Source organism: Poecilia latipinna, unplaced genomic scaffold (assembly GCF_001443285.1).
Source record: "Poecilia latipinna isolate Pla-1442-1.1 unplaced genomic scaffold, P_latipinna-1.0 Scaffold493, whole genome shotgun sequence".
Lineage (NCBI taxonomy): Eukaryota > Metazoa > Chordata > Actinopteri > Cyprinodontiformes > Poeciliidae > Poecilia > Poecilia latipinna.
The window spans coordinates 149,770-173,366 of NW_015113109.1; the positions used below are offsets into that span (position 1 = coordinate 149,770).

Genomic DNA, 23,597 nt, shown 5'->3' on the forward strand with positions numbered 1-23,597 from the left:
ACTAATTTTGTGGCAAAAAAGTTGCAGTCAAAGTTGCAAAGTGTTACTGTTGACATAATATGATCTTACAAAAATAATTAAATTGCTTTTCAAAGATAAGACAGGATTTTAACATTTAAATCGGAAGTAACATTTTCAAGTACCTTCTTGAAGTAGTACCTCAATACAAATTAAATCCTGACCTGAGGAGATTTTAAAGTGCAAAAAAGCAGAACTCCATATTGGTTTTCCAATTTACATGAAATGTTCACACAGTAGAAGCAAATCCTACAGAACATTTCAAAATGGGTTTTGCAAAAAAAAAAAAAAAATTTAAGTAAGGCAAATGTTACAGTGTAGCGTCATACTTTGTTTCTTCTTGCAGGTTCAGTTTTCAAAAGACGTCATTAAACAGGAAGTTAAATTAGAAGGAGGTCTGGGGATTGGTCCAAATTCAGCTGAGTTGGAGTAATTAGTCAAAAAGAAGAGGAAATATAGAAAACATTATGGAAATTGGTCAGATTTGCAAAAAAGCGTTGCTATGACTGGGGAAATTTTAAATCCATGCAAAATTATAGTCTAGGTTTAATTAAACTAGTAGGACACATGTGAGCTGGAAACCCACGTGCCACATCTCAAACACAATACACTGAAAAGACAAGCTTTGACTTAACTTTTACTGTTTTAGTGGTATATTTTCACCAATGCGCAGTGTTGTAGAATCACTGTGACACAGGGACATTTTTCAGTGAAAAGTAAATACACCCTGGTTCAAGTCTGACTGGTTGGGCCAGTGCAGTCCTGAATGGCACGCCCCCAGTAACAGAGCTCACACACTGACAAACACACACACACAGTTCCAACCAACAGGGGTCTGTTCATATATATACATATGTATATACATATATATATATATATATATATATATATATATATATATATATATATATATATATAGATAGATAGATAGATAGATAGATAGATAGATAGATAGATAGATAGATAGATAGATAGATAGATAGATAGATAGAACAGGACATACATACATATATGTGTGTGTATAGTTCTGTTCTGTTCTTTGTGAATTTGATTTTTTCCCATTAAAGAGGCAATATTCATGTGGACATAGACGCCACACCTTTCATATTTTAATATCGATAAAACATCGACACCAAGTTATATCAGAATTGGATCAATAGTAGCATGGTAAAATTGATACCTTAGTTTAATATATCCTCTTGATTTTTTTTTTTTGTTTGTGTTGTAGCTTCTCAACTCTACCTCAATAAGATTTTGTTTTTATTTGCTCTCAAATTTTAATATTTTGCACTTGACTTATTTAGTAAAAAATGTACACAAATTTGTTTTGTTTCTCTATTGTTTCTGTTTATTATGTTAGTATATTATTAAAGTGTTTTTTAGACACCTACAAATTCTTTCTAAGGTTTTAATAACAATTATTCAAGGGATAGAGCACCAGAACACCTAAAGGTCAGAAGTTTGATGATATATAAATAACAAAAATGATTGGTAATGATGTCATATATGGCTGATATCATTACCAATCATTTTTGTTATAATGCTGTTATAATGATGTTATAATTAATTGAACACAACAAACAATGTTTATGAGTTAACTTGAAATGAAATATTAACATAATGTGAACAACTGCCATGTTTCACTTTTTTGAGGGTACTGACGCCATATTTACTTGGTATTAATTCTAAAATATGGTGTTGTTTATGTACAGCAACTTTGATGTTTGTCAGGAAATATAAACACCTGTTGATTTTCCTCTCTCTGATTTTCTCTGGAGGCGGGAGGGGCGGATCCTCCCTCTGTGGCCCCGCCCATCCCGTGCTGGCTGCTAGGTGTACAGAGAGGGTGTGTGAACACTAAAAGTGACTGTTACAGGTGCTGTTGAGTCCATTATCACTGTGAGCGCAGTGACAGGGACAGGGGCAGGCTGAGACTCTTGAGGACATTTTTCTCTCCCACGGCTTCCAGAGCGACAACAGCGGCGCAAGCTGAGCACGCGACACCCAGCTGCGGTCCACCTGTCCTGCTGCGTTTGACGGCTAAGTTATCAGAGGAAGGTGCTGACAGGTGACTTGCCACCATGTTTAAAAAAAGCAAGAAGACCGCCGCTATCACCCCTACGCCTACGACGCAGCAAAAATCAAGGTAAGTGTAAGACGTGTTTTCACAAGTTTTTGTAGAGACTTTTGCGCGTGCTTTTATGTGTGTTTGTTTCAGTGCCAGGTGTTGTAGAGAAAAACGTCTCGGTGGGATTGTGGTGACCTTGGGCGCAGTCCTAATTTCTGTTCTTTACGTTGTCGCTTTTCTTTGTGCTTAGCTATTTATTTAAGACTCTGTCGTCGGACTGATTGAGAGAAAAATATGTAAACAGAAGAAAAGTTGATGAAATGACGCAGTTAGTATTGTATTAAGTGGGATAGACGGACTGGGCTGTGCGTCCTGAACCAGGCGCGCCCTGCCCTGCCAGGGACAGGCTCTTGTCATTCTGGTTGAGCAGATCCGTGGAGACAGTTTTCCCTATGCCTTGTTCCCTGGTTCCGTTCAGCTGGATGGATCCATATGGATCCTGGAGGACTTAATTCAACCACATCCGGTCGCCAGAATCTTGTGTTTTGACAAAACTCAGAGAAATCAGTTTCACGTCTTGTGCTTTAACTGCTGCGTGGGTGTGGCTGATAAGCTGGGTTATAAAGTTGTACCAACAGGTCCGATAAGTATTCAGCTGTCCTGCGTAGAAAGACTGTAAGAAGAATTTCTTGCTGCCCCTCCCAAAATAGTGCTGCACCTACAGACCAAAGCCGTCTCCTCCGCCTGTTGCCATCTTTACATCGTTGACATTCTCTCAGCTTCCAGGTGAAACCCACTTGGTTTCGTTAGCATTTACTAGAATTGATCAGACTTGATTATTTCCATTTAGTTACCATGTCTAGGTAAATATTGAGTCAGAAAATATTTTTAATTTACTGTATGATCAGGGCTGGTTTTACAAGGATGTGGGGCCCTGGGCTGGAGCTAGTTTTGGTGCCCTGGCCACTCCAGAAAACTTCTTCTACTAATGCAAATTATATTCCATGAATTGCTGGTCCTGTATGTCAGTGGGTGTGAATTGATGTATTTTAGGTTAAATATGTCCCTTGGCCAATAGCTCTATGTTGTTCCCAAGGAAATCTAATGAAACTTAATATTTTTCAAATAATTGAATTTTCCGTATAGCCATAATAATCCCAAAATATTAATGCAACTCACTTGATATCAGGTTGTGATTTGTATATAAAATATATTGTATGCAAAACAGGCACTCAAAAAACATTGGTCGGATCCCCTGTACATCCTTTCTAGTGTCTGGCTCAGTGAATTCAAACTCTTTACTTGAACATTAAATTGTCCAGACATTTTTTTCATTCTGATTTGGTCAGGATGTGCTCTCAAGCATCTGTCATCAACACTTAGAGCTGGACCAATCAGGCTTTTCCTGGTCGATACCAATTTCTGATTTTCTGATGTTTCCAGTTCTGATCGATTCTGTTTTGTTTAAAATGTTTTATTAATAATGTGTAATGAAAGAATTACTAATCCCATTTGTGCTTGTAATCTTTAATTACTTTTTTTTCTTAAGTAGTATTTCAAAGTACTGCTTGATGAGTTTCTTGGAAAGTCTCAGTTTTGATGTATTTCATAAACAGGAAGCAGTGTAGGGAGCTAATTTGTCGTCCTTTTAGGCCTGGGGTTTTTTCCCCTCCCTGCCAGGTTATGTGTTGACCTGTCATTAAAACCGGCCCTGCAGCATCGTCATGTCTAAAGAGTTGTTTGGTCCACGTCCTTCTACTGATTCATCTAAATGTTTCCAGAAATGATTAGCTATCTCCATCGTTTGTGCTGATCCTGAGAGCCACCCACTGACAGAGGAGGAATCCTAATAATGCAGCTCCTCCCTGTGTAGTTGTTTTTCTTACAGTTCTGCTTGTTCAGGTGTTTTTCTGCTATATGAAGATTATATACATTCCAACATACTCGGTGCAAGATGTTAATGCAACAGTTGAAGACAAAAAAAATAAGGTTTTAAGCATATAAGGACAAAAGGAACAACACAGAATGCCCTTGAGTAGTTTTTGTCTCCTAACGCGTCCATGTCCAGGCTGCTACTAGAACCGGCCTCCGATCCAGAGCCCAGTGACAGCAGCCCGGCACACCCTGTATGACCTAATCCTGCTGTGTTCTGGTTCTAATTGGAACCTTTCCTCCGTGTAAACATGCAACACGTCTTTCCTAACCCAATGCTTCAGAGCCAGAACCAAGGCGGTCCCAGAGGCATGTCAGACCCAGCGACGCTGCAGCAGAGCTGAGGCTGAGCTGGTGCTGTTTTGCTGCTGTTTCTGAACCAGGGCCGGTTTCTTCCCGGCCATGTGCTTAGTTTCAAACTTAGCACATCATCTCTACTTTAAAGATGAGCAGAAGTACTCCAAGTCATGCCAGGACAAAGCAGTAGCAGCGGTTAAGCTTGTGTTTTCCAGTTGGTTGACATTCTTTAGTTCCTTCCAAGACAGAACTTTGGGTTTGGATCCAGATTTCACCCCCCCCCACCCCACCTGGAATCCTGCCAGCTGCCAGAACTCCACAGTGGGCACTAGTTCAAACTTGCTCTTTTAAGTGTTTCAACCGGTTGTTGTGGAGTTCCACGCTGCGCTCTTCATCCTGCAGCTGTTACATAACCTGTATATGTGAGGAGCTGGGTCCTGGATGTGGGCTGACACACACACACACACACACACACAGTTTTCAGTTGCAGAAGCACTTTCAGTTTAATCTCAAGCTCCAGACCTGTTCTGGCATGTTATTTTTTCATCTTTTGTGGCTCTATTATGATCATTCTATATGGATTTTTATAAATGTAGTATTTTCATAAATGTAAAGTAGGGATTCACTGATCCACTTTTTTTGCTTCCAACACCGACACGGATATCTGAGATTTAATATTGGCCAATATTGATCCAATTTAGAAAAACAGAGCTGAATTGACTTAAGATGTTTTCTTTCTTTTTCAACAGACATAAATGTACTGAATTACAAATTTATTTGATAAACCTTCACCAGTGCAGCACACTTAAATACACCAATAACTTAACAAGTTTGGTCCATCACGTAAAAACAACACAACTTAAATTTTTTCAGTCAGTGCAATTAGGACTATGATGTAAAACAAGTAATAAAGAAACTGAATCTGACATAAGCAACAGATTGACTACTTTTGTCAAACATGTAAAAATAAACAATCTTTCAAATGTTTCTGACAGATTAATTAAGAATTCTAAATATAATGTAAAAAAATATATACAGTATATATATTAGCACAAAGCATAGAATTAGACTGGCTAGATCTGACCTTGTGGAACAGGCACTCTGTCATTGATACCAGATCCAGAATTTTCTTTAATATGGGCACTGATACAAATATTATCAGATCAGTGCATCTCTAACGTAAAGTAGTTAATATAAAGAGAAAACTCAAAAAAATTAATAGTTTAATTCATTAAATCTCTTAACAATAAGAGTTCAGAGCTCATCAGAGAAACGACTCACTACAAAGCTGACTCTATGGCTTCTTGTGTGGGGTGGATTGTAGGTATAAGAGCCTTTGGGTATCTACAGTGTAATGAGACATGTTGAGCGCTGCTTATGCTAAGGCTGACTGAGGAGACGGGCATAAGAAGCGCAGCAGATGACAGCAGACTTGTCTCAGCATATTTCCTGTATTTTCACTAAGCCTAGCGGTGTCAGAAACCACTCAGAACCCAAATGTGTGTGTGAGAGAGAGGCAGTGAAAACTCTGCAGTGTGTTCACTGAAGCACTGGAGATTACTTGTGTATATACTGAGGTCAGGAGACATTCCACTACTAATCACGTAACGTTTGGAACAATTGTTACGGGCTGGGATGAGGAACGCCCCAGCGCCGAATCAGAAAGGACAAAAAGCAACAGTTGGTTTATGTTTTTTCTCTTTCTTTTTCTAACTAAGTAATGTGATCAAAAAAATCTACGTGCAGTACATTGTCGAAATTAAAGTGTGAGTGCTCTCTGGTGGATAAACTGTGGAATTAAATGGATCTATCAATTCTGATCAGTCAATAAAATGAAACTTTCTAATGGAAAATAACCGTATAAGTGACCTGAGATATCAGGTTCATTTATCTTCCTCCCTCCCTCCCTGTCTTGGTGTCTCTTGTTTTTCCAGGTTTCATATCAAACCACATTAAAACAGGTGAAGCAACCCTGGAAATTAAGCCTAGACTGAAACATTTATTAAATAATTGTTTTACGGAAGTAACATTGTAATAAATGTGATGGATAAAGGTGCTGAGTTCAACAGGAACATGTAAGCCTGCATTTAGGCTTTGAGGAGTACAGTTGCTCCTTGGTTGTCATAGCAACTGGTCCAGGTGTGTCTGAAGGATGGAATGAGGAAGAAACGGGCCAGGCCAATTTGCCTTTCTATAAAGAAATTTGTTCTTCATTCTGTCACATTTCTTACAGTTCAGGACGAGCCAATCATATTGCAGCTGCAGGCCAAAACTGATCTGAGGCCCAAAGCAGGGTTTGGTTTGGTTTGGTCCCCCACTTCTAGATAAACTCATCAGCATCCAGCAACCACAGAATAATAAAAATGATTTCACTTTAAAACACTGTCCAGAATGTTCTGCTTTATGAATAATGTCAACAATAAATTAAATAATTTATTTACTTCACATTGTTTGCTTAATAAACATAAGTAAATCAGTTAAAACAAGGTTATCTCTCTGACTTATTGTTCTAGCAATAGTCTACCAAGATAGAGATTTGTTGTTTTGAGTACATTATATTTAAATTTCAAATTTCCTTATTGTAATTTGCAAATATGCTTATTGTTTTTAATTTTTATACTTTTTACGATGTGGTGACATATTTCTGCTTCTGTTATTAATAAATGATCTAAACCAGAGTTGAGAAAGAGAGGACAGTTTGATCAGTACACATGGAATATTCTCAGTGATTAGTTTCTGTTGAAATGTGGATAAAATATGATCCCAACAGAGACACAAGCAGCAGCAATGATTAGCAAATGATGAGCTAGCAATGCTAAATTACAGCTGCTAGCATGACTACCAAACGGAGTACTTTCCTCTGTCTGGTGACTAGTTCTACATTGAAAAATACATTTTCCTACTTTTGACATGTATTCTTATTAAAAATAACTAAAACCTGGGTAGCGGTTTAGTTCTCTTCTGCCTTGGGCCGGCCCTGGAAACAGTTGCTCAATGTTCTGCAGGCAATTCTTCCAGAGACGAGTGAGGCTTTTTATTACACAGACTTAAAGGCTTACAAAGAACAAGTTAAGTTTTTCCCCACTATCAATAATGGCAAAAAACACCCTCACCTATTTGTTTGTGTGTTTGTCCCACAGTACCAGTACAGACTTGGCTGCCATTGTTGAGAAGTTGCAGAAGAACGCTGATAAGGTGGAGAAGAACATCTATGATATCGAGCAGAACCTCAACAAGGTAAAATCCTGCATGACCACATACACCTGAACAGACTGGTACCAGGATGCTGAATAATGCTCAACAGTGATTTTCACTTTGGAACTCTGCTATGTAGGCCATGAGCTCTTGGGTTAATTTTGGTCAGCCGTCCACTCCTGGGAAGTTTCACCACTAGCTGCATTTCCATTGACCATATGTTTGTGTAATTTGATATTTCAAAGATAATTTGCTTAACGGAAACACACCAATTTTGCAAAAACTCTTGTGTCAGGATAAGGTGTATTTTTTTCTGATTGTATCAAAATTGGTTTATATCACAAACCTTCAATAAAAATACTTTTTTTATCGGATCATATGATCAACAGCCGAATGGCTCCTCTGCCATAAAACACAGAGAACACAACAAGAAGTAGTTGGAGGATGACAGTGTGGCATGTTTGTTGACTTATCATGAGAACAAGTTTATTAATGTGTGATTTTAATTGCGTTTCTTATTTAATGACAACACAGCAGTTGCAAAAATGATGATTCAACATTAATGGAATTACTAATTTTGCCCGTATTTGCAATGGAAACGCAGCTACTCCCTTAGTGAAAAAACACCTTTCTTAAAAAAACTACATTTTGTTTTGACTGGTGTTGTCTTGGACTAATGTTTAAATTGGTTTGATGTTCTGAAACACTGAAGTGTGAAAAACAAAAGAAATTCAGAAGGGGGCAAACACCTTTTCACCCCACTGTATGAAAATAATTTGATTTGGAAGCAGCAGGTACATGCAGACAGCTGATGTCAGGAATTGATCAGAAGTGGTTTCCAGATGATCCTGTGATCATCACAGAGGATCATTCTCTGTGATGATCCTCACAGAGGAGAGTGACCCAGACCTGCTCTGGTTAAATGTGACGTTGGGGCTCTGAATGAAGCCAGATGGTTGAGCCACGCAACCTCCCAGCCTGTACAGGGTGAAACAGAAGCTTTTAGTCATCTCTGATATCTTTTTTTTTTTTGCAGGATGTTGGTAAGATCAACGAAGGGAAGCAGCCTCTGTATCAGGATGATACTAATAAGAGAATCCTCAACTCTCTGGAGCTGCTCGATACCCTGGATGAAGATGCCCGTGCAACCAAGCGCCTCCAGCATCCTCAGGCGGAGATGATTGAGCAAGAGTGAGTCCTTATGCTTCAACACTGCTGCTCTGTCTCACCAGAACACTCTGCCTTTTCTCAGCCAGATCTCTCATTTTGTAATACCTGCTCCTGTTTTACAGTGTTTGCTTGTTGCCTAGAGTGCATTCCAAATGTTAGTCACACCTTTCTGTTGTCTCTTGTATTCAGCATGGTTCAGCTGCGAGAGAGGGTGAATAAGCTGAAGGAGGACCATGATCGGATCTACCACCTGAACCGCGCGGAGGGGATGCCCAGCGTTAACTGGGGCAACATCATGGAAGACAAACTGGTGAGACATTCATAACGCCTGATGCTTTAGTATTCAACTGGCCTGGCTGTGGCCTTCCTAAGCAATTCTGCTCAATTCTCATCTCCCTGCACTGATTTCTCCCATTGATCTGGATTTCTCCATCAGATGAAGTCAGTTTTGTGTGCTCTTAGAATTTCAGTTAGCCATTTGTTGTAGTTTGACAGTGGAGGAAGTGAACAAAGTGTTAGCTACACTTCCAAATATTGAGGAGTTAAAGTTGGAGTATGAAGAATGTTTAACACATTTTATTGCTGGCAGAGATGTGGGACTTTTCACCACATGGTTTGGGAAAAGTCCAGTTTCTCAGTTGGCTTCATTCAGGCCTGGATTAATATTACAAATTGGTGTGGATGAACATTTGTATCCATCCTCTACAAAAACAAAATCTTACCAAGTATTTTTGGTCTAGTCTCTAACGCAAATATTTTAGTTTTGCATTATTCCAAGTCTTCTAACTTACAAGTGACATATCAGGAACTCTTAAATAGAGAATAATATTTAAACTATAATTGGTTGGGAAAAAAATAAATGAAATTTCTGTAAATTTGAACTAAGACATGAAGGATGTGTTTGTCTCTGTGCTCAGGAAAACCTGAACAACAAGGGCTTTGGTGAAGATCTGCCCACTTTGGAGAAGGAGGTGGAGGAGCACAACATCTTCCAGAGCGAGGTGGAGGCGCTGGCTCCCCACATCTCTACTGGAGGAGACAAGGTAGGACCACCAGCCTGAAGGCGAAGCAGGATCAGTTCATTATTACATCCAACCTGTTCAGGTTTTCTGTAAACTCAATTCAGTAAAAAAGAAGACATAATATGAATCTAAATGGACAGGATTAGTCAAAAGGCTATTTATGTATGTAGTAGTTTTCTGTCCATGATGTTAAAGCAATACAATTCAAGAATATAAGTAAAACACACAGTTAGTCAGTACATGAAATTAGTCTGAACAAAACCAGACTTATTAAAAGACAACAAAACTTTACTGCTCAGAAAACAGATGATGCAAACAAACAGCACAGGACAACAGATCCACATTCTTTAGTTCTGACAGGTGTATGAATCAACAAACCTTTTTTTCAGATGTTTAGTACAATCCTTTAGATTCTGTTAATTTTAGTTTTTCTGCTCAGAAAACAGATGATACAAATAAACAATACAGATTCACATTCTTTAGTTCTGACTAAAGAACCATGCTGATTTATACAACAAGGCCTGTTGTATGAATCAACAAGACTTTTTCCAGATGTTTAGTGAAAGTCTTTAAATTTAGTTGTTTTTCTGGTTTCATCTGGTTGTGGGTTTCATTCCTGGGCAGCTGACTGACTGAAGGTGCTCTTCCTCAGACAACACAGGACGTCTAGTCACTGTTGTTTCTATGACTGAGTTGTTGTAAATTAAGCATAAATCTGCAAATTTGTGAAGATCTGTCCTATTTAGAAAATCATACTACTTTAATAATGTTGCAGTGATATATTAGCGCCTTATTCTTTTAACTCATAACCTTAATGACATGTTTAAGAAACATTTTGACTGGTTTCATTTTAGTATTATAGCCTATGATCAGCTAGTTAAATAATAACTAAGGTGGCTGCACATCCTTGAATGTAAAAGATTATAGATGCCTCAGTGGACATTTCATACCTGATTAAACTCAAAGTTTTCAGATGTAGTTTGACTGGAAAATACACTATGTTGAATGTTTGGTCAAATAGAGTATAAGTCACATAAGTCAAAAAATGCACAATTAAGATGGTTATAAAACATATACATTTCACTCCACAATAATGGGCTATGTTCACAGCAGCAGGTATTGATGAGCATTTTGTATTATTTTTATTTTTTTGCTGAAATCCTTTTTGTTTGTGTGGTCATCCATACTGCTAATCAAATGCGACCACAATCAGACCTCTGTATGAGCAGTTTATGACCCCAAAGTGCCCCGTATCCACACAAGAAGAGTGTTAACATCACACAACAGCACTCGGTTTACAGAAACAATAATGGATGCCACTTTCTGTCGGTCGCTTTTCAAGTTTATTCAGCAATGGGAGCCGACAGGATTGTCACAAGATCATAAAAACATTGAGGAGGTTAATAATGGTGATGGCTTATTGTGGAGCATTGGCTGCAACTTCTGTAGATAATTCTGTTTAGATGTGTAGTCAGAGCCAAGAGTGACGAATGTCTCACATCAATGATATAACAGTTGGATAAATTCTTACATGGCCTTTCAGACTTAAGACACTTTGAAAACAATTGTATATGTATATGTACTGTTCTTTATTGAATGTGTACATGTCTAATATAACAACACCTCCATTTTTGTCTTGATGTTGCTCAATGGGACAGGAATACCTCAGCGGCCTCCGGTCCAAGTATGACAAACTGCTGGTAATGCATCCACACAAACACACGGCTGAGTCAGACTGCAACCATTTCCACAGAAAATATGCAATTTTGTTTCTTTCTTCTTTCAACAAGGCCAGCTCTAGTGCTCGCCAGCGCCATCTGCTGAGCCTTCGGGACTTCATGCAGCGCTGCACCAATGAACTTTTCTGGATGGACCAGCAAGGACGGGAGAGGTTTGACTATGACTGGAGTGATGCTAACCTGGACTACCCCGCCCGCCGAAGGCAGTATGAGGTAGACTGAATGACAGACCCATAATGCAGATCTAAAAATAAGAGCAAATTAGACATGAATCTAATTTATCTCAACCCAACAGAACTTTATCAATAAATGTCTGGAGAGCAAGGAGTCTACCATCAGCAAGCTGAATGAAGATGCAAACAGTCTGATAGATGCACAACACCCAGCAAAGAATGTCATAGAGGTACAGTATTAAAAACAAAGTTAAATTTAGGCAATAAAATATTTACATTCTAATCAAGCATTTAACTTCAGTGTTTAATAAAAGTAAAATTGATGACAATTTGATTGGAATTGAAAATTATGGTTAGATGGTTTGTGTTGTGTTGCATATTCTGTCAATATATTTTTTAATCATAATGTTTCTTTAGTAGAATAAGAATATAAATTTGGTTCCTGCCTTAGTAATATGGAGGCTAGCATCCAACTTGCTAGATGATGTTAACACTGAGGCACAGTGTTGGTGATTGACACATGGTAGCTCTGGTAGTCAGGGAAACGGTTCCCATGGCACAGTGTTAGAAAAGACTTGGATTTTACTATTTTAGTCACATATCTTAATCACAAATCAATTCTCACCTTTGTTTCTTTCTAGCATGAGAGGATCAATAAGATGAGCAAAATGATCAGTCATTATTGGCTGTTTTGCTCAGTGATAGCTACTACAATTTCTACTCGGAAATATTGACTAAAACTAATCAAAAGAAAATGTATGCAAATTCTTGGATTTATTTTACTGATAAACTCTAACAGTTTGTGATTTTATTTTTCAAAGACAAAAAGCTGCAAGTTTACACTTATTAAACAAATTTGACAATATGTCAGTTCACCTGTTTGGCCAAATTGGTCTGTATCTGAAATGTTTGAACATAGGGATTATGAATTTGATCAATAATCCCCATGTGATGTCGTCAGGCGCACAATGAAGCGGTCCATGCTGACTGGAAAGAGTACCTGAACCTGCTCATCTGTGAGGAAAGTCATCTCAAGCACATGGATGAATATCACAAGGTCAGCTGGCAAGGACAGGGGACTTTTAAGCCCAGAGAGACAAAGAGCTGAAGCTAATTCCTGTTTGTTGGTGTCTGTTCATTTGCAGTTCCACAAGGAAGCACGCGACACTCAGGACCTGCTGAAGCGGCTGGAAACGGAAATCAACCAGAAGTACAGCCCAGAGTACAAAGATGTTTATCAGACGCAGAGCCTGATCTCCGAGCTGGATGTGAGCTTCATTTGGAAGGAAGCTAAAAAGCGTCTAAAACATTTCTGGAGTGGTATGACAGTTCTTTTCATTCTATCTGTGTTTGAGTAGGACCAGGCTAAGGCAGTGGATCACATTGACGAGCGGGTCAAGGGTCTCCAAAGCCGGAGCCTGCAGGTTCTGCCTCTGAAGTACCGGAGAGAAACCCCCCAGAAGCTGCTGCCCATTGAAGCTCTGTGTGACTTTGAACCACTGGAAGTATGTGGTTTTAAACTTCCACTCCGTCAGAACTTGTGGTCAAGTTTAGAGATTCATTCATCTGCTAACTTTACAATAACACAGTTAAATGGTAACACTATCAATATTTTCCATATTCAGATTGAATTGTTTTCTCTTGATGATTTCTGTATGTTTGTGCATCCAGAAATCAGTAAGTTCATGTTTCTACAGCTGTGTAAACAAGTGGATTTGCTGATCTGAAATTACTGATGAAATATTGTACAAGTGGGTTTGTACTGTTGTAGTTTGTTAATGGATGATATGAATGTGTAATGAAATCCAGGTGTTTTAAATTTCAAGTCAGTTTACAGATTTTCTGGCTCTTTGGTTTAATAGTAATGAATCCAATAGTTTTAAATGGGCAGCAGAAGGTAAAATCTACCTTTTTAAGCAGTATATCATGTAACACAGTTTGTCAGCAGGCTCTCAATAGAAGATGGGTTGAAGGTCAGCAGTAAGTTAGAATCCAGTTTGCTCTTCTTGAGGACTCTCAGGAAGTGTGACCCCTGCTGAGCCGTCTTATTAACTGCTGTGATGTTGTCTGTCCAGGAGATGCTGGAGATGAAGACGGTGAAAACCCCAAAGGTACATGTCACATATGGGACTGGTAAACTTTTAAAGTGAAACTTACTGAAATTTGCAAAATAAAAGCTTCATTCTCTACATTAAGCTGAGAGCTAATTTTTATATTAGCTCATACACTAGCTAAAATTAGTGTATGAGCTAATTTTAGCTCATGCACTGCTGTTTGCAGACTTAGACCATGTTACTGGTGTTTAACATGGTACTGAGTAATTTAGATGACGACAGCATTTTAGCTCATTTTAGCTTTTATACTGTTTGAATTCTGAATGGAGTAAATAAATGTTAGTCAGTATGCTAGTTATAACCCACATGCAACTATAATTCACATACTAATAGTAGCATTAAGCTAACATTAGCATTTGAGCTTATTTTTATATAAAGTCTAAGCTTTACATACTAAATGGAATAAACCCCATGATATTAGCTATATTCTAGTTAACCACAGCAGTGCTGCTAATTTTCAGCATCAGAATGCCAAATTTAAGTCTGACCGATAGATAGTGCACTTTGGCAGGCTCCTTTTTAAATTTCTTTAGATTTCTTTCTCTATTTTTATTTTTCTTCCTCCTGTCATCTAGTTCCAAACAGCTCTCCTCATCCCAAGTTCTGTCAGGGCTTTAATCCTCAAATGTCTTCCATGATCTGACTGCTTGCATAAACACTTTTCCTCACTTGGTTTTATGCTGAGTAGCAGTCGTGTAACTTAGGGGATTACCCCATAATGTATTTAAATCCCTTTAGAACCTCTTTCATATTCTCTGGGGTCAAAAGGAGAGATGGAAAGAAGTCAGAGGAACTTTTGTATCCATCTTCAGTGTTGTTGAAGCAAAGATCTTCATTTCCAGGTTATCTTTGTCATTGCAGCACCTGTTCAGGAATTATGATGAAGTTTGTCAGAAACAGAAAAATATTCCAGGCTTCCATATTCTGTGTTGTGAATTTTTTTTTCTGATCATGAAAAGGTGACAGTTTCTTATTCTTCAGCAGGATCAAATTGTTCGCGGAGAAACGTACACCCTGCTCCGAAACAATGGGTCCAGATGGGATGTGAAGGATCAAACGGGACATAAGATCAATGCTCCAGGCATCTGCTTCATGATCCCACCCACTGACCCAGAGGCGGTGGCCATTTCTGACAAGTAAGTGTGTTCAGCTGAGTTTTCAAGGGACCAAAATGACTTGTTTTACTCCAGGGTTACTGCAATGACATGTATTGTCTCCCTGCAGCTTGGCTAGTCAACAGAAAGCTGTCAAGCAGAAGCTGGCGTCCAGCAAAGCAGCTCTGCTGAAAAGATTTGAGGAGCTGAAGAAGCAGAGTGGAGCAGGAACGGCTACTGGTACAAGAGACATGTTCCAATGAACGGATGCCTAATAGCATAGATGAGCTTTTCATTTATATTTGCATTGTAAAATTGTACCAGCATCATTATTAAAATCAGTCAGCACTTGCTTCATAGAAAGGAACGAGAGGGAAACAATCATGGAAATACTTTTATTCTCAGAATCACAATATTCACACTTTGAATGAAATGTAATAATTATAACAAGTCTAACCTTTTAGTAGTCACACTAATGTATCTCAGTAATTAAGGAATGAAACAAGACGTAAATAAACATGAAGTCTAACTACTTCAAGGTTTTTTCTGAAAGGAATTGAGTATGATTGTTCTTTAATACATTAACTCACTATCAAAATGTTTGTATGTTATCCATGTGACCATGAGGACAGTTGAGGTGTTCTATAGATTAATGTACCTCTCTGGAAGGTAAATTGAAATTTCTCACATAGTTTAGGTTCTAAACACCTGACTGAAATCTGATGAAAGATTTTAGGAAGCTCAGAAAGTCAAATGGCTACAACTAGCTGTAGCATTCCTGATGGGCTGTGCTGATGGGGGGAAGATGTACACAAGGATGATTGACAATGCGAAGACCTTCGCCTTGGCTCTGATTGGTTGTTATAGTTAGCACAGGAAGAAGGCAAAGGGGATTTTTTTCACAAATGGTTTGTCTGATATTATACGACATACTGACAGTTTCAACACATGGGTAAAAATATACTTTTTTATGAAAGTCACATACTGCACCTATAAATGTGATGTTTTACGGCCTCCTGAGCTCCCATTCACTGTCTGGTAATGCTGTGTGGCTGCAGACAAGGATGAACAACAGTGCCGCCAGCTGATGGCCGGTCTTGATAAGGTGGTCAGTGACTTGGACAAACAGGAGAAAGAAATTTATGCTCGAGTACGCCCACCGCTGGAGCAGAACCGGACCGTGCCGGACAGCGCTGACCGCCTGCAGGACATAAGGGTAACAAACTCGGCTCCATTCTGTCCTCTGATGTCACACCTTCATGTTTTCTGGAAGCATTAATACTCTGAGGATGTTTCTCTCCAGAACATCGCTTCAACTGTCCGCAGGATTGAGCCAGAGAAGACCTCTAAAGTTGCAGAGGCAAACAGCTTCTTGACTTCAAACCCAAACTCCCCCAGTGCTCCTCAGCTTCACAGCAAGGTGGATGAGGCCAACAGGAAGTACACCAAGATCGAGCAGCTTCTTCAGTGCTCCGAGGACAAGTATGTGACCTGATGTGCTTTTTTTGTCTGTTTTTCTCAGAATTAGCTGTGCTCCTAGCTAGAGATGCACCAATCTGATATTAATATCTACATAAATCCTGATGATGGAAAAACAACTAGATCTAGAAATATTAGAAATTATTGACCCTGTAACAAGACAGTGCATCGACCCCTAAGGGCAAATCTAATGAGTCTAATTCTATGCTTTGAGTTCTGAGTGACTTAATTCTTTATTTTCCATTATATTTAGGATTTCTAATTACATTTTCTGAACAATTTGGAAGCGGGTTTATTGCAGTTTTTTAGATGTTTGACTGAGGTAGTTGGCCAATTTTTGTCAATTTCTTTATTATTTATTTTACATTATACTCTGACTGAACACATTAAAGTTGTGTTATGCTTACATGTTTGACCAAGCTGATGAAGCTTTTGGTGTATTTAAGTGTGCTGCACTGGTGCAGAGTTATTAATAAATTTTTTGTGTGTGGTTAAACTAAAAAAAAATACAAAAAAATTCTAAGCCTATTCAGCTCTATTTTTCTGTATTAGATCGGTATCAGTCGATACTAAATGTCCGATATCTGTATCAGAAGTGAATAGTGGATTGGTCTATCCCTACTACTAGCACAAGTGTCCAAGTTCCTGAATTTATTTCAGTTTAGTTTGAGTTGTTTAAATCCATGTTGTAATTGAAGTTGGCTGCCTTTGTGTTTTAGACTGAAGAATTCCAACCAGCTGGAGACCTCCATTCAGAAAGGGAAGACTTTACTGTCTACCTACGAGAACACGCTGGCCAGGGAGGAGGTTGCTCCAGCTGACATCCCCTCAGTGGAGAAAATGCAGAAAGAACTTGCTGTAAGCTGGCTTTTACTATTCCTAAGTACACTGAAACCTTTCAAACGAATGTAATTCTTTCATACACAATAAACTGTCCCAATAATTATTGTGATAAATGATAATATAGTTGTTTTGAGGCCATTATTGGCAGTATTTCTTATTTCTACTCCACTGTTCCTCAGCCTTACTTGATGTCAAGTTACAGTCTGTAACCGATAAATGGAGAAACTAAAATTCACATTTAGTGCCGTGCAAAAGAGCAAATATTGCAACTTTTTTTTGCAATTATTTCTAAATTGGTACCATCAAATTTGTGATTTTAATTGCAAACGAATCGCAAAACAACTGAAATCCTGGAGAGACTGATCAATTTGAAGAGATGTTCAAAACTATTTAAGGAATAAAATTTGCTCTGACAAAACAGCCATATTTCTATTCTAGTTTGGTTTTAGAGCTTCCACTACACTAGTAAATAGAAGAACATGTATCATTTTGGGATGACAAACAACTTCTGTCAGCATCACTAACAAGAACGTATCATAATGTGCTATCAGGACTTGGGGTCAGACCTGAAGGCTCAGAGGTCAGTGATCTCTGAAACGGAGCAGAACCTGCGCCTGGCCAAAGGCAGCTGTGACACCATGGCCAGGGACTTCCAGGAGCATTGTCCTGACATCGAACGGCAGGAGGCTGATGTTCAGAAACTCAACAAGCGCTACAACAACCTCAATAGGCAGATCGACACCAGGTGAGGTGGAATATTTTCATAACCTGTGCACCCAGCACCACACACCAGCAACTTTTGGCTAATGATCTGTGCTGCTCCATGTACAACACAGGTCTCAAAGCCTGCAGAGAGCCAAGATGGCTTACAAGAATTACCAGAATGACTATAGCAGCCTGAACTCCTGGCTGTCCCATATCCCAAATTATGAGCCCCGTGAAACTGATGACCTAAGACAACTAGACGCCAAGCTGAAGAATCAAAGGGTGAGATGAGCAGTGACAAGAACATGAGGGTGACAAGAACATGATTCTTGTTCTGTAAATATGTTCTCTTTATATTAAAACAGCTCTGTTTCTACAGAACCTGCTGTCTGACATTTCAAGAAAGGAGTCAGACTTGAACAATTTGTCAAAAAATGCCCAGCTTTACCAGCAGGCCGTCAAGGTGACACATTTTATCTGATTTCACCACCATGACCAGAAAACACCATGTGGAAGTTCAGTTAACGGTTGACTGATTTGTCTTTCTAGGACTATGAGACTGAGACTGAGAAATTCCGGTCCATTCTGGATCTGGAGGATGGACTTGTCCCCCAGTCCTACAAGAGGAGCAGACTGGAATCCCCTGCTTTGACAGTGAAAGCAGAGGTGATGTTTAAAATACACTGAATGTTTAAAACCGTAAAGGAAATATGTTACTGATGCTGTGTACTGAACCAAAACTCAGACCCTCTACTCTGGCATGTAATTCGGAAAATAAGTGTTCTCTGGATAATATTTATCAATAACACTTTTTACTAAATAACTTTAGTATTATCAAATTGAACATAAAGGTTTCTATTTAGTCTACTTCCTTGTGTGCCTTGTTTGATTTCGTATTTAACTATTTCCAGGAAGCTGCCATGGAAGCAAAGTTCACAGAGGTGAATGCCGTGAACAAGCAAAGGCTGCAGAATCTTGAGTTCGCCCAAAATCTTCTTAGCCAGGTGAAATAATTTTGCATCTACATTGAGAAATAAACAAAACATTAATTGAGATACTAATGATGGATCTCTCTCTACAGCAACCTGAAATTCCTATGATTCAGTCTTCCACCGTAAGATCAGTCAATGCTGCTGCCCCGGGAGAGGAGCCGTGGCGAATCAGAAAGCAGCTGGAAGATGAGATCCACAGGCGAGAGCAGCTAGAAAAAGAAATTGAGACCATTCAGACTGACATTTACCTCCTGGAAGGTCAAAAGCCCCAAGATACCATCGTCAAGAAGGAGCTCATTAAAAAGGTTCCAGATCCTCAGTTGGATGAGGAGGTACACAAGGTTCAGCAGAAGCTGTCAGAGGAGCGCCGCACCACCCATGTGCTGGAGAATGACCTGGAGGTGCTCAAGCTAAAGCTGCGTGGCCTTGAGACAGAGGTCAAAGAAGGAGCACAGCAGTACACGGTCAAAGAGGTTTTGCGCATTGAGAGAGACCGTGGTCAGGAGGAGGAGATTCGCAAGCTTCGGGATGAGCTAGAAGAACTAAGAAGACACAAGATGTTGAAAGACAATGAGCTGGTTCAGATCCAAAAGCAGGTTACCCTACTGGCTGAGGAGAAAAACAAGGAACAGGAAGTGATCACTGAGGAGGAAGTGATCAAGGTCCAAAACGACCCACAACTTGAGTCAGAGTACCGTCTTCTCCTTGACAGAAAACAGAAAGAAATGGATAACAGGAAGCAGTTGGAGGATGAGTTGCAGTTCCTTCAGGAGAAGCTCAGAAGATTGGAGAAGGAGAAGGCAATTGCTGAGGAGAAGATTTCCATCAAGGAGGTGCTGAAAGTAGAGAAAGATGTTGTCTTTGAAAGAGAGGTAGAAAACCTCAGAAGGCAGTATGAGGATGAGAAGGCCAAGCGAAGATCATCACAACGGGAGAAGACAGACCTCCAGAGGAAAATTCAAAGCCTGGAAGAAGAGAAGTCTAAGATTGTGGTTCAGGAGAAGGTGCGTGAAATTGTCCGCCCTGACCCCAAGGCTGAGAATGAAGTGGCCAACCTCCGTCTCGAAGTTGTGGAGCAACAGCGGCGCTACAGAGATGCTGAGCTCCAGCTGAAATCCCTGCAGGATGAGCTGGCTATGCTAAGGAACAGAGGACCTCAAGTCGAAGTCAAAGAGATCTTCAAAGAAGTGATCAAATATAAAACCGATCCACAGACGGAAAGAGAGCTGGAGAGACTTCGCAACGAAATTGTTGATAAAACTCACCTGACAGAAAAATCTGAGATGGAAATCCGTCAACTCCGGGATGAGATCGAAAGATGGAAGGCAACTAAACCGCAAATACAGACGAAAGAGGTGGTCAATGAAGTGGTGCAGTACAAAGAAGATCCCAAGACTAAAGAAGAGATTGAGACTCTGAAAAAGAAGCTGGCTGATGAACAGAAGAAACGTCTTGATCTTGAGGGAGAACGGTTAGCCCAAGAAGAAAAGATTAGGCTAAAGAAGATGGATCTGTCTCAGGTGCGAGAGAAGATTGTTCAGCAAGAAGTGATTAAAATGGAAGAAGACCCTGTGCTCAAGTCAGAGTGTGACACTTTCCTACAAAGTATCAACAGTGAGCAAAAACAAAAAGAGAATCTTCAATCAGAGCTCCTTCTGCTGCAGAGACAGATTGCTGATCTGGACCAGCAACTGAGAGAACTAGAGCAAGAGCGCAAGGCAAGGCGTGAAGCAGAGCTGGAGATCCAGAGACTTCGTGTCAGACTTAACGAGTTGGAGATCCGGGACAAAGAAAATCGTGAAAAGGTGACTGTCAAACAGAAGGTTGTACTTCAGCAGGATCCCCAACAGGAGAAGGAACATTCTATCCTCAAACTGCAGCTTGACGAAGAACGACACAAACGTACCCTGCTTGAGAAAGAGTTGAACGCTCTCATTCAGCAGCAACTCACCCTGGAGAAGATGGATGTGAAGGAAAGAGTTGTCCGCACAGAGAAAGTCCAAGTGGAGAGGGACCCAGAGGCTGAGCTTGAAATTGAAAACCTAAGGAGAACGTTGGAAGAGGAGAAGAGAAGAAAGCGTGATCTTGACCAGGAGTTGTCTGTGCTCACCTCCAAGTTGTCCGACATGGAATTTGCTAACACAAAGTCCACTAAAGAACTGGACTACATCCGTGACGAAAGTAATCGCCTCCAACAAGAAAACCAAAGGCTGCAGAATGAGATCCGCAAACTTCGTTCAGAAATTGACATCACCTATAAAGAGACTCGGTTTATCACTGAGTCTGCACCCAGGGAAGATGGCAGGAACTTGGAGCTGAGGCTTGACTCACTTCAGAAGGAACTCGCAGATCTAAGAAACATAACGGCCCAAAAAGATGAGGAGATTGAAAAGCTTAAAAAGAACCTGGCAGCAGTGAGGATGAAGAGAGAGCAAAGAGAAAGTCACCTCCGCAGATCCATTGTTGTCATTGATCCTGATTCGGGAAGAGAGATGCGACCTGAAGAGGCATACCGACTAGGGTTGATCGACTGGAAGATGTTTGTTAACCTGCAGAGCCAGGAGTGTGATTGGGAAGAGATCACAGTTAAAGGCCCGTCTGGAGAGTCTTCTGTGCTTCACGACAGAAAATCAGGGAAGAAGTTCTCCATTGATGACGCACTACGTCATGGGCACATCACAGAACGTCAGCATCAGCAATACCTAAACAAAGAAATATCCATCCAGGAGTTTGGTGTAATGGTGTCAAGCAAGCAAAAGTAAACTTCACCATTCACATGCTACACTGACCACCATCTGTACTCATCTGTTTAATGGTCTCCATGCTGTTCTCTATCTCGTCACTCTGGTATTAATACCATTTTGTTTAATACTGCGGCAACCAGGCCTTCTTCCTGCCTTAAATTTCCAAACTATGTATTTATTTGATTGTGCATATTCAGGTTTATTGCACTTGAATACATGGTTGGTTATGAAGTACCTTTACAGCCACTGGAGATTTTGGAGAAGACAGGTTAAGATACATTTTAATTTCTTTGAGTAGGTGGAGGGTTGATCATTTTTTTCATTTGATCATTGTACTGGGTTTAAAATGTCTCCTCACTTCATAGGGATTCCCTCTGGTTACATGCTGTTTATTCATCCACCTCTTTATTCATCAAGCTTTAAATAAATATATTTTAAGCTGACTGTTTGGCTTTTTATTTTAGTATCTTTAAGCAAAAATGCATTAAAACTATGACTCATTCAGCTAAATTAATTTGTTCATGTATATGACACCAAGCAAAACAAATGTCATCTAAACTAAAGAAATCAACCCAGTTCATATCAAGAATATAAAACCAGCTCAATCAAGTCATAGGGACTTAATCAAATTCATATGCATTTATCCTAAATTTGGTCCTAGTGTTGTCAAATTGAGTTTATAATGCCAATTGGTAAGAAGTTATCAAAGTAACCTGCTTCAGTGTATCAAGTAATTACCTTAATATGCTTGATCAGGAGGAGGGGTTGCTGCAAAGGTTAAAGAAACTCACTTTTAACAAGAAGAGACCCCCAACAGATCTGCAGCAACCCAAAAAAGACATAAAATAGAAATGGTCCAGCAACACTTTTGTTTAAAGCAAAAAGGTACAAGATTGGTGCTAAAAAAATTAATAAATAACCTACTTACCAGCACACGTATTTTTATGAATAATAAGAAAAAAATTAAATGTTAATCATGATCAAGACAATGTGTCTGCATTCAAGAGCTGGCTTGCTGTTGTATCTTGTTTATTGAAAGGAAACAAGGTTCCAACTAAGTTATCAGCTGAAACAATGTAAATGGTTGAAAACCTTTTCAGGAAGGGGAAACATGGAGCTATGCAGAAGATGTTGGTTGTTCCTAAACTAGGCTATGTGAGAGCATATATGCCATACAAAGTGTTCATGGAGACCGAGGAAGACGTTAAAGCCTCATCACTGAACATTCAATCCAAGGAGAATAACAGTCAGTGTTCATGAAGAAAATTGGTTCTATGCTTAAACAACTAGAACCAAGTCACATCAGAACAAAACAAGACTCGATGGCGTTAAAGGCAAGCAGTCGTGGATGAAACATGGATGAGTAGATGAAGACAGCAGGAACACTTCCATAGCTGCTGATGATGTGGGTTGCAGCCTGCATAGCAATACATGGCACAGGAAATGTGCATTTACACTTCTGTCATTCAGTCGATCCATGATAGGTTCTCTGATGAGAAACTCTTTTGTCGTGATGATGATGCTTCCGTCTACAAGCAAGGACCAAAGTGTGATCCAGCCTTTCTTCAGGAAAGGGAGATCAGTCAAAGGACATTTCCAGCAAGCAATTCAAATCTCAGTTCAAATGACTACTGAGATAAAAACCTGACCCAGGCTTCAGCCTGTAAAATTGATTGGTCAAAGTGAATGTTTGAACCTGGCTGAAGAAGAATATCACTTTCCATCTGTAAAGTTGTCATAAAATAAAAAAATCTCAAACTACCAGAAGTACTCATTGAAATGTTTTGGTGCAACATTTTGTCCCCCCTCCCCTCCCCAATTCCTCAATTTGGGGCAAAACACAAAGGCTCATTTCATTTAACCACAGGCCACGGGGTTGGACAAGTAGCTGATGTTTGATATTTTACAGCTTAATATTATTACAGGATATAAGTGCCATGCTGTACACGTCCTGTAGAGCAGTCTACATATGTAATGATGGAAACAGACAAAAGAGTCAGAAAAGTGTGAGC

At 39.5% G+C, this 23,597-nt stretch overlaps 1 protein-coding gene across 4 annotated transcripts; it reads left to right on the forward strand.

Moving 5' to 3' along the window:
• Nucleotides 1–1,886: 1,886 nt before the first annotated feature.
• ppl (periplakin) lies at nt 1,887–21,751 on the forward strand. Of its 4 annotated transcripts, none has more exons than XM_015040027.1 (23): nt 1,887–2,164; nt 7,456–7,552; nt 8,547–8,701; nt 8,870–8,990; nt 9,598–9,723; nt 11,361–11,402; nt 11,493–11,654; nt 11,737–11,844; nt 12,576–12,671; nt 12,760–12,882; nt 12,973–13,119; nt 13,690–13,725; nt 14,710–14,864; nt 14,953–15,062; nt 15,881–16,038; nt 16,126–16,304; nt 17,021–17,159; nt 17,696–17,889; nt 17,981–18,131; nt 18,229–18,312; nt 18,399–18,515; nt 18,761–18,853; nt 18,931–21,751. In XM_015040027.1, the coding sequence occupies exons 1-23, from the start codon at nt 2,100–2,102 to the stop codon at nt 21,601–21,603; spliced, it is 5,331 nt and encodes a 1,776-aa protein (XP_014895513.1). In that variant the 5' UTR covers nt 1,887–2,099; the 3' UTR covers nt 21,604–21,751. The 4 variants fall into 4 exon arrangements, with proteins under 4 accessions (XP_014895513.1, XP_014895514.1, XP_014895515.1 ...); XM_015040028.1 differs by having other exon boundaries at nt 14,713–14,864; XM_015040029.1 differs by lacking the exon at nt 13,690–13,725.
• Nucleotides 21,752–23,597: the final 1,846 nt, after the last annotated feature.

What these genes read in the sequence shown, in the direction of transcription:
- ppl (XM_015040027.1), top strand. Translation starts at nt 2,100, where the DNA reads ATGTTTAAAAAAAGCAAGAAGACCGCCGCTATCACCCCTACGCCTACG. An exon ending in ACGACGCAGCAAAAATCAAG is followed by an intron (nt 2,165 to 7,455) that starts GTAAGTGTAAGA and finishes TTTGTCCCACAG; the next exon opens with TACCAGTACAGACTTGGCTG. An exon ending in CTTTGACAGTGAAAGCAGAG is followed by an intron (nt 18,516 to 18,760) that starts GTGATGTTTAAA and finishes AACTATTTCCAG; the next exon opens with GAAGCTGCCATGGAAGCAAA.